Source organism: Polistes canadensis, unplaced genomic scaffold, assembly GCF_001313835.1.
Source record: "Polistes canadensis isolate GaletaPanama2010 unplaced genomic scaffold, ASM131383v1 scaffold_275, whole genome shotgun sequence".
In the NCBI taxonomy this organism is placed as follows: domain Eukaryota; kingdom Metazoa; phylum Arthropoda; class Insecta; order Hymenoptera; family Vespidae; genus Polistes; species Polistes canadensis.
This window is the reverse complement of record NW_014569822.1, coordinates 1-19,810: the sequence shown is the minus strand read 5'-3', so window position 1 is coordinate 19,810 and position 19,810 is coordinate 1. Positions and strand designations below refer to the sequence as shown.

Here is a 19,810-nt window from a genome sequence, read left to right as displayed (position 1 = left end):
TTTTAACTATTTCAATAAAAAATTCTATTATTGTGTTAATAATTACATTGTAATAACAAGCAATGTATATATAATAATAAGGATTGTATAACATAAACGATCTCATATAAATAAATACTTATGATATTTTTAAAAGTGTGCGTTTTATCTTTTTGTTTAAATTAATAACTTGTTTACATGTACGATGTTGCATGTAATAATTACGAATTAATATATAATATAATATACATACTTAATAAATTAGAAGAATCACTTGGTTATATATTATACTATGCAATAGTAAAATAAAATAATACTTGACCAATATTGACAAAATATAATTTACATTTTACTCTCTCTCTCTCCCTCTCTCTCTCTCTCTCTCTCTCTCTGTATATATATATTCTATGACCATGTATATTTTAAAGAAAACAATTATATTAACGTAAAAATAAATTTAATTAATTAAAATTGTATGCACCACAAATACGAATTTTATATATTTATCTTGGAACAATATCAGTTAATATATTTTTTACTATAGCTATTTTTAAAAGCTAGTATTTGTCAGTCTTGCAGATGGTATTTATAAAAAACTATTTGAATGTGCATGAAAATTATATAACTTCAGTTATAAAGCTTAATGCAAATTGAGCTTGTAGGCACTCTTAGTTTTGCTTAAGCATGAGGTTTCATAAGTAATTTGTCAATATATTAATCATGCTCTCTCTTTTTGATTTTTATATTGGTAACTTATGTAAGTTCATTTGTTATTCCATATTGATTCATCTGTTCCCTTATTTTACTATATAGTAACTGTAAAAAAGTAATGAGATAAATAATTATTACTTATTACATGTAAGTATAATAGCCAGAAAAAAACATATTTTTTAGTCAACCTGTTTTATATTGCAATCTGGTACTAAGATTATTTTGGATTGTTCTGGGCTACCAAATAAATTTCCTAGTTTCTTTCTTTTTGAGGAATCTTTAATACAAATCTGTACTCCTTTGTCTACTATTTTTGGTAATTCACCAAATTCTTGCCACGTATGGGTCCAATCAACCTATGAAATAATATTTTAATTAAATAATATTATTGTATAGAGAGAAATTCTTGTAATTTGATTTAAGGCATACCTTCCAACCACCGAATAAATCGCTATATTCAAGATACGCTATACGTTTATCAGTCAGCAATAGGACATCTTTATTGATATATATATGATAGAAATAAATATCTGTGTTTGCATATTTGCCTTTTTCAAGTTCCTGTTTGGGAAGACAAAAAAATTAATTAATTTCACACAATATAATATATTGTTATAATAAAATAATATATTACTTACAGCTAGTATTTTATTACCCTCTGCTTCATCTCTTATGTAAGGTCGAACAAGACTATCTGGTTGTAGGAATCTGGGTGGACGAACTCTTTTAGCTTCTTCACTTAATTCAGCAGCACTAAAATATATTTTTGTTTTTAAAACTATTTTCATAGATATTAAATATTACGAAATATAAAAAAATATGTTTTTACCGCCTGACAGCACCGAAAGATCCACTAGCAAAATCGACAACTCCTGCAGTTGGTCTAGTTACAAGTCCAACAACTCCCTTTCCAAAACCTTTGAAGAATCCTTCAATACCTTCTTCTTTAGCACCGGATATAGGTTTCATTACAACACCAGTTACACCATCCACAACGCCCTATATAAATAAAATAATAATTTTAATAAGTAAGTTGTAAGAACATGTATTTCATATTAAATATTAACTTAATTCATGAACATACCATGACCAAACCTTTTCCACTTCTGACTAGTCCTTCATGCAAATTTGCTGGCTGTTTATTCAATTGTTCTTGTCTTTTTCTTTGATAATCTTTGTCGAAAGTTAAAGCAGCTATTCCTTTACCTTTACATATAAAAACATTATGATTTTAAATTTATGATAATGATAGAAAAAAAATTTTATGTAATATTTTTGTACCCATAGCTCCTGTAATTTTCGATACAGCTCCTGCCATTCCACCAACAGTATGACCTAGCATACTTCTAACACCAAGATATAAACCTTCAGCAAATTCTCCTGGGCCTTGTATGGCACCTTGAAAAGGCTCATAAAATAAATCTTCGATACCTTTCATCGTACCAACTACAAGACCATATGGATTACCAATTACATCAAGACCTAACACAAGAACATAAGCTTGCTTAATAGCTTGTCCTACATAATGCGTAGTTGCTTCTGAGATTAATTGCTTATGTGTCATGAAAGTGTAATCTCGTTCGAAGTATGCTAATCTGTAAAATGAGAAATGTTCTTTATATTAATTGCAATATTACGTTAATAAAATCTAAGAAATAAGAAAACATACTTGAATACGATATCGTTAATATCAGTTAGCGTAACTCCAATGCCTTGTAATAGTACATTTAGTACTTGAGGTACTGCAGAAGGTCCACTTCCAGTACCAGTCATTGAAAAACTAATATGTATCTAATAAAGGAAGAATAATTTGATAATTAGATAAATGTATTTATGATTTTCTTTTTTTATACATAATAATATAAATAACAAATATCACGAACCTTGAGAGGTGAAAAGTGCAATAAATCAAAAAAATTTTTTTGTTCAGCTGTTGTGATCAAACTAACATGATACATGAGTGGTTCATGCACTAATTTCATGTCTGTGCGAAAAAGTTCACTCTGTAATAGAAAAATCAACATATATTATTTATATAATAGTTATAAATAATACAATTATTTAAATATAATATCTTACTTCTTCTGCATCATTCGCTACATTTGCTTCAAAAAAGGCCATTATGACATTTATAAGTACTATATCCACTTTAATGTGGAATTCTTGAATAAGTACTTTGAAATAACGGAATTGTTGAACAGTGCTATGTTCTAAGAGGCGTTTTACCATACTAAGCTCGGCAAACGGTTTTGGTACTGTAGAATTATTACGATTTTCTAAATAAACAGTTCAATATTATAATAAAAAGATATAAAAGGAACACTTTTTACCTGTACTTTGCGTGATACTCTTAGGTAGAGGAACTGGTGCTAGAATAACTGGAAAAACACAGTCTGAAAGTTGATTATCTATCTGCAATCTATTAATTTTAGCATGTAATTGTACTTGATGTGCTGATGTTTTATACTGTAGCCATAAACCAGTTTGGAATGAACGTCTTATATAACGACGATGAGGTCTTAACATTTCCATATTTAAGTAATCCACCTAAGGTTAATTACAACATAAATATTGATTATTGATAAGTGATTATTATAGAATAAAATACCGATTGTAAAATGTTTAGATCTCTACCTCCAATTTAGGTTCAAGTAATACTCTATAAGGCGGATCCTTTTCAATTTGTAACTCGCGTATATATTTTTGGTATCCCTCTTCAATAATATTAACTTCTCTTGCATTAAGAAAACGCCATCTACTTCCAATAGATTTACACGTTTCCCATATTATACCAGAGCTATAATATATCATTATGTAAGAGTATATATTGGTGGTATACTAATAATATTCAAAAATTATAAATATTCTTGAAAGAGAAATTTTATACCTAGCTATGCACATGTATAAAAGCTCTGATTTAGTAATATTATTTACAAGGGAAAATCCTACTCCATGGATATTAAGAGTTATCTCTTGTTCGATAGGCTCAAGATCACCTACTAATTGACAATCTTCAGCTATTTTCAAATTTGTAGTAAATAGAAGTACTCTTTGTGTACCATTTAGAAATGATACATAATATATTTCTTCTTCTGTGTCAGGTATTTGAAAAGCACCTAAAGTATCCTACAAATTTTAATCATAAAGGAATGATTACTTAAAAATAACTTAGAAATTCTGATGGATTCTTAAATCCTTAATAGAATAATTTATTTAGTTTACCTTTCTTAGATCATCTTCTATTTCTTTTTTGTTACTATCTTTCCACATTAATTTTCTTGGACCAGCAGGATTTTCCCAAGTATAAAACATTCTGTTAAATGATTGAATAAACCTGCAAGAAACGTAAATGTTATTTCATACTTACAATTTATTTACTTAACTATGTACGCCTAAAGCTTATTTATTTATTAGTTATAAAGATGAGTCTCTGAATGAATTTTTAGCGCACCTTATATTTATAGATCCTTTTTCCCAGAAATTGATTGAATGATGAGTATGATTTATAATAAGAGCTGGAGCATTGCCAGGACTGTAACCTGACATTGAAATATATATTCCGCCTTCATTGATTTGTATATCAACATTAATACCGCCGTACTAATAAATAAAATATCATTATTAAATAATTTTTTTGAATACATTAATTAGAAAGAAAACAATAATAATAAAACAGATACTAACCTTATTATCTAGTTTTAACAATGTGGTATGACTATCAGTATAAATGAAAGCTGCTGTTTTTTCAGGATATCCTGCAGCCTTTGCCTTCAAAGTTTTCACTTCGTGTTCTGAACGAGGCCAAAAAGCAGAACACTCTCCGGGTGAAACCTATATTATAATATATATTTAAATATAAATATGTTATATGTTATATATATATAAATATTTAATTAAAGAATAATCTTTTATCTTTTTAGCATACTACGATAAATGGATCAGCAGGTCTATCACTTTCTTGACATTCAATTAGAAAATCACTGTTATTAATTAGAACATAATAAGGTGTAAATGTAATTTGCTTTGTTAAAGAATTATATGTCAATTGATTATGTACACCAATCTGAAATATAAAAATTAATTATATAAAAATAGATACATGTATTTATAATTTGAATAGAAATTTTTTACCAAATGGAAAAAATACCTGATATATCATTCCATTGTATTTGCACGCAACTACTCCCTCACTTCCCGCAACATCAATTGAAAACTTTTCAGACCATTCTCCATCTTCCACTCTAATCATTGCTTTCTTTTTACCAAAAAAGGCTTTTGAACGGAATGAAAATAATATTGGTCCTTTAAAGTGTTCTGGATGATATAAAATATTTAAATAATCTTCTCCACTCTGAAATAAAAAGAAAGACTGTATAGTATACTTCGTGATAATATGTTTTCATTTACATAAGCAATGAAATTAACATTACAATAAATTATTAAGATAAATATATAAAAACAAGTATTTTTCCAATGATTTTCCGATTTAGTTGCTCATGCATATGTAATGATAAAACACTGCTGTAAACTATACATGAGTATACTAAACATTTGTACCCATAATATATTAACACACACACGCGTGTATATATAACATATTATATTTTACCATTTTTTGTGTTCTGTTAAGAATATACAAAACATATTAATAAATGCAAAAAAATAGAAAAACTAAACGGAGTACTAAAAGAAATAGAATATAAATAGCTGGTATATTATATTTATTTAACAGCCTATGCATTTATAGATGTTAGAACAACTTTTATATTGGCAAGAAATATCATTAGTAAATGTCATTAGTATTGCAGTTTCATATGTGTAATATTATAATTTTGAATTTATGAATATTACTGCAATTCAGTGTTATTTAAACATATTTAAATAAATTTTGAAATGAAAATGTCACCAAACGAGCTTTCCTCTTCCTATACTGTGCACGTGGATGATGAGGTTTCATAGCAAAAATCAGTTTCTGAAATATACCTTTATATATATATTGATAAAAACATAAATATTTAAAGCGTGCTATTGTTTTATTATTATCTCGTAAAAATAAACTTTGTATTTTTGCATTTTTAAATACAAGTAAAATGATTATATAAATGTTATTTAAATGTCTGCGAAACACATTATACCTTCTATTATTAATTTCATAATATTACTACTATTAATATATTTGCTTTTTTTTTACAAATAATTATTATGTATAATAGTAGCAACATTAGATATTGAAAAGTTTCTTCTAATAAATACTTTAACCATATATAACATTAAGATATTACAAGCTTTCAAAATAATATTTTACAAGCTTTTAATAAAATTATTCTATAAAAAGCATCAATTTAAAGTGCAATAGTAATAAAGCTCTACCTTAACTGGACTTGAGTGTTCTTTACCACCCTTACTTGACTTCTGTAAAATAATAGTTTGAGTTCAATGCAGTAAAATGTATTTAAGAAGACACCTTATCATGTAAATTCACACCTACATGATAGAAGATTATGAGTAAATAATACATTCAAAATAAGATTAAAAAAATAAAAAAGAGTAAAAAAATATAAATTTACATATTAATTTAAAGAATCATGCAAGACAATATTTTTGTTCAGTAACTTCAGAGTCCAGTATTTGAAAAATATCATTATCCTTTGTCGAAATATCCTATGAATTCAAGAATATTATTTAAAAAGGAATGCTGTTTTTTAAAAAGATATTTGAATTTATTCTAATATATATGTTTATTTCTACATAGAAAAAGAATTAAAAGTAAAAAAGCCAGCTAGTATAGTTAGTCGATAAATTTGCTTCAATGTCAGTTTAAAGATTAAAATAAAAAGATATGTATAAGAGTTTATATTTTATTTTAAATTTTGTTACTACAAAAGATCTGTTTGATTGAATTGTCATATGAAATTTTTTCATGAATTATTCATTCATAAATCATTCATAAATTAAGAATGAGTTATTGAAAAATTCATAATGTATATACAATTTAAAAATTAATAATATAGTGTTTAGTAAAAAACATGTTTCTATGCTTACCCTATAAGATAACATTAATCCAGTTTTATTCAACATCCAAAAAGGACAGTAGAGAGCCATTATACTGGAACCATGTTTATATGATGTATGCATTCCTAAATCCATAACAACTTTTTGTGCACTATCAAAAGATTCAAAAGACCAGACTGAAAACTCCGGTGGATTTGCTACTATTTCACCTTTACATGACCAATTTTTTTCTAAATAATTTGGTAGCTGTAAAATTTGTATAATTATGTTAAACTACTACATTTTTAATATTGACAATATATCTTTACCTTAATAATAATATTTGATTTTGTGTAATCAATTGTTGGAATTTGTAAAGTAGCACTAGCTTCCAAAAGTTTTTCTTCAATAATCCCAGGAAGACAAATAATAATGTCGATTGGCAAAAAGTTTTTTAGATATACAGACGGATATAAATGAACATTATAAATAGTGCTTGCCATTGTATGGCGACTAGTATTTTCAAAATAAACTTGCTCTATCTCTCCTACAACCTGCAAATTATTTATATATAATGAATTATTACAAACAACATATGTTTATAATACTTCATGTAACAATACTAATTAGACGTAAGAATCATGCGAAGAAATGATCGGTAAAAACTTAAATCATAGTTTTACAAGCAACTGATACGAAAGCCAGAAAATTAAATAATATTTTCACAATAACATTATTACTTTGAAATAATTTATGCCAATTATTTCCTGACAAACTTTACAAAACCCATTTTTCTTCTTTTTAGGTGTAGATTAAGTCCTCGCAATTTAACTATCTAATTATAAGTTTGAGATATTTGTATATGATAATTATATATATTTGTATATGTTCAATTTCACGTAATTGAAACGTAAATGACACTCATTAAATTTATACATATATAATATTCATTTCTATACTAATCATATTCTCAGAAATGGGAAAAATGATAGAAATATTTTTCTAGTTAAAAAATACACATATATAAACAATATTAATCTCTACATTCACAGTTAACAAAGTTGACAAACAATCTAACTAATAGAGCAATGCAGATCCACTTATTAGTCTCCATAAAGTCATCACTTTTATACGAGACTGCAACATATGAACTGAAGAATATGATAGTACCTGAATAGGTGTTTCCACATATTTTGGGTGCTCTGAATTAAAACAATTCAAGCAGAAACGTTTCACGTGATCAATAAAATGACACAATTTGTATTGCCAGTCAATGGTATTTAAGAGTAAACTAATTGTGTTGTTATTATAGAGAATACTACCAACCACAATCATCATGAAAAACATCTAAAAGTAAAAAATCGCTTCTTGTATAAGCATACGAAGCATTCCAATAAAATTTTCAATAAAGTTAGAAATAATTATGCAATATATTATCTAATTTTTTTCGCTTATTGTACAATTATATTTGTAGTAATAAAAAGTTGACACATTAATATATATAGTGTGACATACATATTAATTTTAGCTATTGTAAGAAATTATTTAAAAAAAAAAATGATATAAAAAGGATATTATATAGAACAACTTAATTACCTGTACGTAAAACGGTTCTATTATTTCTTGTTTTGATCTTGCTTCACATTTTAACAGTTTTGTCATGGAAACATTCTTTTGAAGATCTTTCCATACAAATGGTTCTATTGAAACCATATAGCTGTAATAAAAATTTAAATTTAAATTTAATAATACAAAACTGATAATGTAATATATGTATATAGTATAAAGAATTAACTAACCCGTTAACGCTAAAGAATAACCAATAAATATTTGTTGGTGTATATACAGCATCCAATGGAAGGTTCAATCGATCATTAGGAGCTACTGTGCCTACACATTCAACTTCGTTTCCTCGTTTCGTCATATAATATACTGATATAGGTTCGGTGAAATGATTATGTACCTACAATAATTATTGTTAATGTAATCCTATGTGTGATTTAATATTAAATTTTCGCTGTTGATTTTCTTTTTTTAATTTCTAAGTATATTACGTAATAAAAAAAAATCCATTATAATCATGTAAAAAAATAATTACCTGAAGGATACTTCTAAGCGTAACAATAGTACTTCCTTCATCAACAACAACATCAGAAACAATGCCCCATTCTTCTGAATTATCCTTACGATATTTCAATGAAAAGAATCTTTTATCTGCTCGAAGAACTGGTATTGTTAATCTATCATAAATTCCTTTGAACTAAAAAATGCATTAATATATATATATATCAGCGAACATGTATTATATATATATATATATATATACACACCCATACACACACATTATTTAATGAATACATTTAAGTATTAAAAAATTAAATGTATTACCGAAACGACAAATTTATTGTCTCCTCTGTCTTTAACAGAGTTAGCTTTTAATTGTTCAAGAAGCTGCGTTTCTATTTTGATAAATTTTGGTGCGAGTTCTATGGACGCTCCAGATTCGAGAATTACTTCAGTATATGAATCTGCATTATTACTTGATCTTGAACCACTATCAAATATCTAAAATATATATTAATGTATTTCATTATTATGTATACAGTCTTATATGTATAATATAAGAACATAAACTAAAGTATTTATGATATACTACTATTACCTTAAAATGACTAAGTTCTAAATCAAGTATCATTGGCAAGCCTGTTTCATTTTTCAATACATATGGTGCGAATTTTTGGGTAGCCGTTTTTCCGCCAACTACCATAGCAGAAGAGAATGCATTACCTAATTGTTTTAATACATCGAGACATGTTTTGGTCACTGTAATCTCTAAATTTTCCTTCATTTAAAAATAAAATAAAATTGTTAAATTGAAATAATTTACTTTCTTAAAAATTATTATAATTAATTCTCTTACAGAAGATGTTACGTCAATAGACATTTTAGCAACTTGATGTAAATCTTCTGGTTCACTTTCTACACTTGGACTAACAGCACTAGCTCCTCTAGAGTTCACTGCTAAATCATTAAATTGTACCTGGTAATGAAAAAAAAAAAAAGAAAAATAGAAAAAAAGAAAAAAAAATATAATTTGAATGTGGTTTAATAAAATAATTTTCACACTTTAAATTATTTTCAAGAATTTACTTTCGTTTTCAATTCCCAAGGAGTTGAAGTACGTTTTCCAGTTTGAATTCCTTCCTTTGGTTCTATTAATGGTTCCCATAAAGCCAAACGACTATTATAGTATGCCATTATAAGTGAAATTGTACATTCCACGGACATCTACAAAATATAAATTGTATAATAGTAAAAAATATTTGTTTTTTAAATTTTTATATAGATACATGTAGAAAATCATACGGATTTAGTACTCCAATCATTGACATTGCTCTGAAATCCAATATGCATCAAAAGCATTGGTAATGTTTTATTACCAACGCCTGCTTCTAATGTTAACAAAATTGTTGGTGCAGAAATTATTGCTAATTCAGGTTTATAAACCGCATCATTGTCGTAATCAGGATAAGTAAAATCTTCTAATGCCTCTACTGCAATTTCTATAAACAAATATTGTAAAATTATCAGAAAAATTATCAGAAAATGTTGATATGTAAGAAATAGATTGTTTTAAACAGAAATTATGAAGCGCATTAAACCTGTTTTCAAAAACCAATAATTTTGTTCTTCATATGGTGTAATTAGCCAAAGTCCTTCGTAATTAGGTTCATGCTTTACCACTTCGCTATCTTCCACTTCTGCTTTAGTAACAGTATGAATGACCTTGTTCAAAATTTCAATTACACCTATAAGATATAATTTATTTATTATTAATGACGAATAATCACTAATATTTGTTTATAAATACCTGGCGAAACAGAAATGTGAATGTCTGTACAGCATACATCTATGTGCAAACCTTTTTCTTCAGGTGTAGAGCCTGCTACACTAACACTACATGGTCTTAAAACCTTATAGATAGATTAAATAAAAAATATACGTTTTTTAAATAAATCTCTGGTGGTAAATAATATAATTATATATATAATTGTTTCATACTTGATATATCCAATCAGCCCTTTTAGCAGGATTATATATACCAGTTAAAAGAGAAAGATCTTTAATAGAACCTGTTATTACTTGATGTTCACCCATAATGCGCATTTTTAAAAGTAGTTCAGTCTATAAGAATACAATTTTAACATATGATATATATATATATAACAATACATTAGTATTAATAATATTAATAAATAGAAAGATAGTTATTTATATTACAAACATTTAATAATATGCAATTTGAATTTATATCATCCATATCTTCAAGAAGAATGATATCTGGCTTTTCAACGTGTAAATTCACAGTTAACATTTGAGTAACATTTCCTGAAGTATGAACTGACTTTTTCTTAGTTACTGCATCACTATAACCCTTTTGTGAAGATTGTTGTAGATTTCTACTTGTTGTAGAAGATTCAATGTTAAAGAAATCTTTTATTTTCATTAAATAATCAAGTGATACGATAATGCTGAATGAGAACACTCTGACATCAACTGAAAATTTATACATACATATATATATATATAAAACACATTAGACATTAAAAATATATATATAAATATAGTATATAATATATATGTATATATGTATTATTCACCAAACATGTCATTAGTGCCTTGCCTAACTGTTACATCCAACATACTTCTCACAGGTTTTGTATCTTTTTCTGTATCATGTACAGTCGATAAGGCTGTTGTTCTTTCCATAAGTCTTGTTAAAGTACTTTCTCTATTAGGCCGAATATCGTCCAAAGTACAATTCATAAGAAGTATAGAGGTTGCTAATAAACCATCAGCGAATATTCGTCCTTTAACTCCAAAATGTGTTAAGGAAAACTTTGCCAAACCACTTTCCGGAAGATGTAGAGGTGACGTTTGAGTCTGTAACTGCAATAGAACATAATCCTATAATGCTTAAAGCAGGAAAATGTGTTTATTTACATATATATAAATAGGGGGGGGGGGGGGTTTATATATTGTATATATATACAATATAATGTGTAATATATAATATATAATTTATAATAACCCCTAAATATATAACTTTACCATTTTGGAGCCGCCTGTGAACAAATTAATGACAAGGCTATCCATAATAAATTCAAATTTAATAAACGTGTGTACATGCTTTTGCTCTTGCAAATTTGTAGTTTCTTTTTCTGTATTAATATCCACTTTAATTGGTTCTACTGTAAATTAAAATTAAATTAAATATAAATATAAATATACAAAAAATAATTTAAAGTTAACAAAATTATTACATTTACTTACTTGCTCTTTGCTTATTCTGATGATCTAATAAAGTCTTTTTATCAAAATGTTCTGGGATTTGTGTAGATTTAGGTTCTTCCACTGATTCTCCTAAATTTTCTTCTAAAACTTTCATTACAGTTGCATAGTCTTCCTGACTTAATAGCATATTAATTTTGTTCAATCGGCCGTACATATCAATATCTGGTATAGAAGTAAACCATGCAGTTGACAAATTGCGTTTCATTAATAATGTAAAACTAACTGGTTCTAGCAATAGAACTTCATTTTCAATCGTAAATTCAATTTTGTTCAGTCTTATCCTATAAAAAAATAAAAAATAAAAAATATAAAGGCACGTAAAAATATAAACATTTAAAAGATTCAACTCTATTCAATGAATTATACCTTGAAAGTTTTAAATTTTGTAATTCGATCTTCATTTCATCAACTATAGGATATTCTCCAGATTCAGTTTCAGTCTCTAATTTTTTGAAAATGTTACAAACTGTAAGGTTACCCATATCTAACATTAAACAATGCTCGCTTTTTGAATTTCTAGGTACATATATAATAGGAGCCTAAAATATTACAATATATAAATTAGAATATATAAATCGCATAAAGTATACTTCTTGAAATATAATTCGTATAATTCGTATTATTCATGTAATTTTTATATACCTTAATGTTAACATTTAACTCCACTCGCGTTGCACTTTCTTGCACATCTTTAATATTAGTTTTCGCTGCTTCTGCAGCAGCTGCAGATGCTTCTTTAATTGCTTGTTGAGCTACTTGGAAATTATTGAGAAAATTCTAAACATAAGAAAATAAATTTTTTTTTTATACTCATGTTATTATTATTATTATAAGAAATTTACATTCCCGTCTCTTACCACAATATTTGTAACAAAGGCATTTAAAAATATAATGCGATGACAGCCCATAATAATTTTAATAGACATATTGTTTTTATCAAACTCTTGTGGTTCAATATTATATATTACTGCTTCAATCTTTAAGGATTCTTCGCCGTCTACTGATATAATCTATAAAATTAATAAAGACAGAATTTGTATAATTAAAATGAAGAAAAAATAAAAAAAAAAAAGAATTTTTTAACGTAATAAAAAAATATTTAAAATCTTACATTTTTATAAATTGATGTAGTATTGAGATCTTGGATATTAATGGAAGTAAGATTAATATTTGCTTGCGAGTAAGAAGCCTTCATTATAAGACCAGCAATAATGCCTTCGATAAAAAACGCACTAATGTCTCTCACGTCACTAATCATTTTCATGCTAATGGTACCAACTTTGGCTTTTACTTTTAAATCTATAAACTCCATCACCCCTCTTTTACGTCCTGTTTATAAATAACATAGTTTCTAAAAGTGGTATCTCTATTCGGACCGTTTTTTTTAAGATTAAATTTTAAGCATTATACAATTGTAAGGAAAAATTACTATTATTAAAACAAGCATACGTACGTGAAATGGAAGGTTTAATTCTCTGCTTTTGAATTTGATCTTTGATAAATACAGAAGTTTCTTCTTGTATGAGAGGTAAATGAGTAGGCCGAGATGGTACTATATCTTCTTGCAATTTTTCTTTTAAAGCTGCAGACATGGATTGTATCTTGTCCTAAAAACGAGAAAAAAAAAAATAGAAAAGTGAGCAAAGATTGTTCAAATTGAGGATAACGCATGTTATATTACTTGTATATCTGTCACAAATTTTAAAAGATTTATAAGCGCTTCCTGATGAAGTAATACATCTAATGTAGTAAATTCTAGTTGTAACAATTTTACAACTGATCCATGTCGAGTAATAAACTCTGGTGACCGTTTATTCACCTATAACAATAGAAAATATATAATTAGCGTTTTCATCACGAGAATAAGAATTGTAAACTATAAAACTAGACTTACATTAACATATTGCACTATAATAAGATACTCATTCTTTCCAGTTGACATGGGAGTATTTATCATAAAAATTTCTCCATTATTATGGTATTGCTTCATTTGAGTACCGCCTAATTTTAATATTATTTCCTGATCATAAGAACGTTGCAACATTTCAACTTCTAATTGTAAAATTTCAAATCTTACAAATGGCACGACTGTTTCATCTTCTTGTTTAGAGATTGATAAAGTGAATTCTGACAAATATATAAATATTATATGTCATTAATATAAATATAATAATTATCATGTCTATTACATGAGAAAGTAATTACCTTTCATTTCAAACTTCATTTCTAAATCAGTTGTTTGTTTAAGAGGTTTATCTTCCTGTTTTTTTTTACCGTTGGGAGAAGAAATTGTAGTCAATTCCTTGAATAAAGACAATTGGGAAACGGATTTGCTCTAAAACAAAAGAAAAATAAGTATTTATAACAAAATATAGTAGAAATATGAAAGAAAGCAATATTAGTTTATTTATAAATTTCTTACAAGTGATGACTTTGTAAGTTGTGCTGAAGTTTCTTCCTCGGGGAATGGAATGCTTTGAACAATGCTGAGAGCTTCTAGCAAACGTATATCTACAATATGAAAAATCTTATATTTTTATATTTGTTAAAAAAATTAATTCGTACAAATATTGGATTATAAAAAATATATAATAACCTGTTATATTAATAGCAAGAGATGGTAATTGTCCTACTAATCTCATTTTGGGTAATAAAGGGTCATCTGTTATTAAACATTTATGAAATTGAATTTCTAATGTAGTTGGACACAGTAATGTCATTGAACCGTTTTTCATTAAAGCTTCTCGCCAATTTTCATTTCCTAATGAAACAAGAATCTATAAAGATAAAAAAAAAGATCAAATTTTTATACTTTACTTTTCAAAGATATATAAATAAAAAATAAATACCTGAAAATTAACTATATTCAGAGCAAATTTATCATAACTATGTTCCCTTAAGTGTAACAAAATATCTTCTTCACTTTTACCCATACTAGCAAGCTGTTTAACAGTTGCTTTGGATTTATCACTTTTGGGCTTTTCAAGAGAATGCATCTTCAAACTACCTAAATTTATTATAAATAATGATTTGGTATTATCGTATAATCCACCAAGTGGTATAATTAATTGGGATGCCTGCATGTCTACCTGTAATTGAAAAGTATTAATATATAAAATCTTTTTTACCGGTATATTATATTTTTAAGAATCTTTTTATTTCCGATATGTATTTATAAAACACATTATACCTGAATATCTAATATTGAATGCTTTTCGATAGCATACTCTAAACCTAAGGCAGACTTTTCTTTTAAGCCTTCTAATTGTTCTGCAGCAGCTGCTTGAATTCTATAAAAAATAAAATTCTTCTGCGTAAAACATCGTATTATTGATTATGTTCAAAGATTCATATGAAGAAGATATAACTCACTGATTTAAAGCTGAAGAATTTGGAACTTTAAATAATTTAACTAATTCTATTATTGTTTGAGCATCGTATACAATATCAACCGACTTTGACTTTATAATAATACGATCTCCACATAATTTATCAAGAGGATTTTTTTCGTAAGCAATAGATAATAAAACATTATCCGCGCTTTCATGTTCAGAATTAAAAAGCGAAGGAATATAATCATTTTGTTTTACTCCGAAAAGTTTCATATCACTTATTGATGTCGTTATTCTGAAAAACGATAATATTATTATTTATTATTTATTATATTGAAAACAACAATGCAATAATCTTTATATTTGTATTGCAGAAAATATAAATATTATTTCATTCCATACACAATATATATCTTTTTAAATGTATAAACTTACGAAATAGCATTGGCAGAAGGTCGTGACTTAAAACCAGCCTGAACACTATTTAATTGTAAATCCAAGATACTTGGATGTTCTTTATCTGTATCTAAAAGAAGTAATTGAAGTCCGTGTAAGAAGAAATTAGTATCAATCATTTCATATGTTTCAGGATAATGAGCTGGTGCAGTGTTCTCTTGATAATCAATTGCACGATACAATTTTTCCTTCTCTTGTGGTGTCATGGCTTCCTCGAATTTACGCACTAGAATAATTAACAATACGTATGATAACGAATTTTAAATTATTAAGCATTACTTGAATCATATTACTTTATATGAGAAAGTTTAAACAACCAGAGTTCACAATGTTATTTAAAATAGATATAGAAAGTAAAAGCAAATAATTACTAATAGCTGCAGCAGAATTCAACTCTTGAGTTTCTTCTGTTTGAGGAGAGCCCCATAAAAATCCAAACCATCCTCTTTTTGCTTTAAGATTCTTTTCTTTCTCTGCTAATCTTTCGACCTATCACAAAATAATAAGCTATTAAACATAATTCAACACAAATCCAGTAAATAATACGTATAATACTTACTTCCATTTCAATTTGTTGTCTGATAATAACTAAATTGAATAGATCTAACTTTTTCTCATAAGTCTTAAGACGTTCTTCTATATCTTGCGTTACTTTCTTAGTTGTTAATTTAGTTTGATATACTTGTGCATATTCGCGACACATATCTCTATGTGTTTTCATATGATTCCAATCCCAATTTCTACGATATCTTCTTACAGTTTCTTCCAATATACAAGTATATGCAAATAACCACCTATTAATTATAAAATGAGTTATAATGAATATACTTTATATATTTATATATAAGCATTTAAACAAATAAATTTTTTCTACTTACCATTCTTTGTAATGGCCTCTATATGACGTTAAATTTGGTCTATATCTTCTGTATGGAGCAGCTTTTTGAGCTTGATCCAGACCTTCTCCTAATTGCACTAAAGTTTGGTATTGATGTTTTGTCAATGCTATCCGTAATTTAAGCATTTCCAAATTGAGCCATATTTTTGGAATGGTATAATTACTACTATCTGTTTCAGGCTTTGGATTAAGCTTTAATTTTGCATTTACATTTATTGGACCCAATACTATAATAGTATAAAAAGCATAATAATCGTTTATCTAAAGATTTTTAAATGATTACAACATCTTACAATATGCAATAAAATATAACTTACAATATAAATAACCAATAGGCGTATAATCTATCGTTGCAATACCATCACAGAATAATTTGGAATACATAGATTGTGAATTTTTACTAAATTGTTCAACACCAGTATTAAGATATACAGCTAGGCCATCTAATGTACACAACTGTAAAAATATTAACAAATTAATCTACATAGATGACAATGGATTTTTAAATAATGTCAATTCATAAATTATACCTATTTATTTCTATTGTAAAAATAACTATCAGTTAAACCTATTATTTACCTTATAAATTTGAGGAATTGCATACATATCTTTCATGTTACCAGTTGTACTCCAAGTATCTGTACAACTTTCTATGACAAATGTATTTAATGTGAATCCAACCGAAAATGGATGATCTTTAAATGTAACATGATCTTCATAACGAACATGAATTCGCTTTATTTCAATGTGTATATTTTTTATCATACGAGCAATTAACTTTTCAACCATTGAATCATTTAGCTTTTCTTGTGCTATGAATAAATAAATATGTCATTTATTATGTTTAAATTTATATATATATATCTTTCTTTTTCCCTCATTTCAAAAAATATATTAATAATATTAATAATTTGCAAATGTTTTACGTTTAGTTTCTGCCAATTGTTTGTTTTTCTCTATTCTTGCAAGCTCAGCTCTTTTGGTCTCTAATTGTTGTCTTGTTTCTTTTTCAGAATCATAAGAAACTTGGCTTGAAGGTACAATAAGTATAAATAATTCCTCGACTATTGCATCTACTTGAGCATTCCATATGTCTTTATATGGAATTTTTAATATTAATTTACCTGAATATAATACATAGAACAATATTAAACATTTGTTTGTTCATTCTTATTTCGTATAAAATGCATCTAGACATAAAATATCTAATACATTCACGAACCTAATCGTCCATATTCTAATCTTATAGGTAAATCCAGTACATCTAACGCTGTTTCTTTTATTAATAAATCTGTCAATACTACATCACCTAAAAATAAGAAACATTTATTTAATGATAATACTAAATAATATTAGGTTATATCATATTGTGTTGAAAATATTAAAATAATGTTATTTTCAAAATTTCAATTATATATGGATAAATTAAATGAAAATATAGAGAAAAAGTATGTGAAAATGACTTTTATATTAAAATTGTATTAATATAATACAATAAATATTAAAGGATAAATGGCTTGTTTAGATTAATTGGAATTATTATATAGCTATTTTTATATCAACTACTATTATAGTCAAGTTAAAAAATATGTTGATATAGCGTCTGATAAAATGCTCGTGGAATGACATCAGAAATAGAAGCTGATGTCACATCGCACACCCAATAACATCTTGTTATATTTAATACGTTTCACGCATACATGTGATATTGTGTGTATCAACTTTCAATTATTTTTTTTTCCCCATTTAACCAGAACTTCTTTTACAATTTTACAATTTAAATATAAATATTACACACACACACACACACACACACACACATGAAGGACAGTATAATATTTGATAAAAGAGATATGAAAAAATATCCAAATCATACTCACCTCCCCATAAACTAAGTTTTAATTGCGTATAATCCAAATTTTGTATATACTCTCCTAAAACTTTATTTAAAAGCTCTGCTATAACCGACTCAAAAACCATATTTGCAATTTATTTGAAAACCACAAACGTAGAAGAAAAATATATACACTCTATTGAACACTTGTTAACATGACGTTCGTTGATTGCCTAGTAACTGTTCCTGAATATAAATATAATCGAAGATATAATAAAGTGAACTACTACATGACAATGCCGCAGTCATAACCTTAAACTTACGGCTCGGATCGATCAACACGTAGAATGAACGATTTAAGCGCTCAATAGAACCATTTCCGCTCTTCTATTTAGTTCTAAGCAGATGCCGTTAGATTTCATTTCTCCTGCATTATGACGATATACTAATTCTTACGCAACGTTCAATTTTCGACAACGTTATACCAACCAATCAATATAATGAATACTATTTTACAAATGTTAAGCCAAAGATTAAATAAGAATACAAGTAGCCTGATGGGTGGTAGTCTTTTGCTTTTTTAAGTGAAAATTTCTTTAGCCGCACCGCGTATACACTTTGTGCAGGGTAGTGAATGAGTCTGATCCGTCCCCACTTATTCGGTTAACTAGGCCACCAGATTGAGAGGGGAGAGGTGACTCATACATTTGACGCGTAATATGTTTGATTTCCGTGTAAGAATTTATTCCTACGTAATTAAAATATATTTTAATACACAATTTTATATTTTATTCAATCTAATTTGATTTATACAAGTTTATGCAGTCATAATCGATGCTTTGAACGGTTTCAAACTCACGACTAAGTATATGTCGTTCCTGGTAAATGCCGCAAAATGTTTATCTCTTCAGTAATATTTATAGTAGTAAGTGTCGTGTATAGTAATAAAAGAGATATATATACAAAAAAAAAAAAAAAATCGTCAAATCTTTGATTCGAAGATTCAAGGCATTTAAAGTCATATTATATATATATGGGTCATTCCATGTCAAATCGACAAATTTTTTACCTGACCCCCTTTGATTTCGTTGAAAATTTTCTATTTTTTTCTACCCCCCGAAAGTTATTTTTCAGAATTTTTTCAAATTTTTTTTCCCGACTCAAAAAAAGTTATGAATTTTTGAAAAAAACCGCTCTTTTATTTTTAAATTGCCAGAACTTTTTCAAAAATTGATCGTTTGGGAACTTTTTTTT

The 19,810-nt window shown here is 26.9% G+C and overlaps 1 protein-coding gene across 3 annotated transcripts; it reads right to left on the bottom strand.

Moving 5' to 3' along the window:
- Nucleotides 1-431: 431 nt before the first annotated feature.
- On the bottom strand, nucleotides 432-19,521 carry LOC106790984 (vacuolar protein sorting-associated protein 13A). 3 transcript variants are annotated; one of them, XM_014756280.1, is made up of 59 exons: nucleotides 18,880-19,516; nucleotides 18,603-18,802; nucleotides 17,945-18,031; nucleotides 17,649-17,846; nucleotides 17,302-17,534; nucleotides 17,040-17,178; nucleotides 16,703-16,949; nucleotides 16,384-16,618; nucleotides 16,196-16,313; nucleotides 15,804-16,050; nucleotides 15,409-15,663; nucleotides 15,227-15,326; nucleotides 14,886-15,125; nucleotides 14,633-14,813; nucleotides 14,459-14,547; nucleotides 14,242-14,371; nucleotides 13,931-14,163; nucleotides 13,718-13,855; nucleotides 13,490-13,643; nucleotides 13,148-13,365; nucleotides 12,894-13,046; nucleotides 12,679-12,813; nucleotides 12,403-12,575; nucleotides 12,016-12,317; nucleotides 11,794-11,933; nucleotides 11,343-11,631; nucleotides 10,967-11,238; nucleotides 10,744-10,866; nucleotides 10,553-10,655; nucleotides 10,344-10,490; nucleotides 10,048-10,244; nucleotides 9,832-9,969; nucleotides 9,602-9,721; nucleotides 9,344-9,523; nucleotides 9,070-9,246; nucleotides 8,780-8,941; nucleotides 8,481-8,644; nucleotides 8,278-8,398; nucleotides 7,852-8,028; nucleotides 7,011-7,235; nucleotides 6,733-6,948; nucleotides 4,838-5,041; nucleotides 4,616-4,753; nucleotides 4,375-4,521; nucleotides 4,142-4,290; nucleotides 3,913-4,024; nucleotides 3,578-3,816; nucleotides 3,325-3,487; nucleotides 3,021-3,237; nucleotides 2,770-2,945; nucleotides 2,574-2,693; nucleotides 2,360-2,481; nucleotides 1,972-2,285; nucleotides 1,775-1,896; nucleotides 1,520-1,689; nucleotides 1,329-1,443; nucleotides 1,120-1,251; nucleotides 879-1,046; nucleotides 432-795 (listed from the first exon to the last, which is right to left on the bottom strand). In XM_014756280.1, exons 2-59 carry the CDS (start codon nucleotides 18,700-18,702, stop codon nucleotides 733-735), a joined length of 9,927 nt encoding a protein of 3,308 aa, XP_014611766.1. In that variant the 5' UTR covers nucleotides 18,703-18,802; nucleotides 18,880-19,516; the 3' UTR covers nucleotides 432-732. The 3 variants fall into 3 exon arrangements, 2 of the variants coding, with proteins under 2 accessions (XP_014611766.1, XP_014611768.1); XM_014756282.1 differs by lacking the exon at nucleotides 7,852-8,028 and having other exon boundaries at nucleotides 18,880-19,515; XR_001382146.1 differs by lacking the exons at nucleotides 432-795; nucleotides 879-1,046; nucleotides 1,120-1,251; nucleotides 1,329-1,443; nucleotides 1,520-1,689 and having other exon boundaries at nucleotides 1,777-1,896; nucleotides 1,972-2,304; nucleotides 18,880-19,521.
- Nucleotides 19,522-19,810: the final 289 nt, after the last annotated feature.

Excerpts from the sequence above, each read along its gene's own strand:
- LOC106790984 (XM_014756280.1), bottom strand. The coding sequence starts at position 18,702 with ATGGTTTTTGAGTCGGTTATAGCAGAGCTTTTAAATAAAGTTTTAGGA. Across the intron at positions 17,179-17,301 it reads CAATTCCTCAAATTTATAAG|TTGTGTACATTAGATGGCCT; the intron begins GTAAATAATAGG and ends ATATTTTTACAG. Across the intron at positions 10,491-10,552 it reads TCACATTTCTGTTTCGCCAG|GTGTAATTGAAATTTTGAAC; the intron begins GTATTTATAAAC and ends TATATCTTATAG.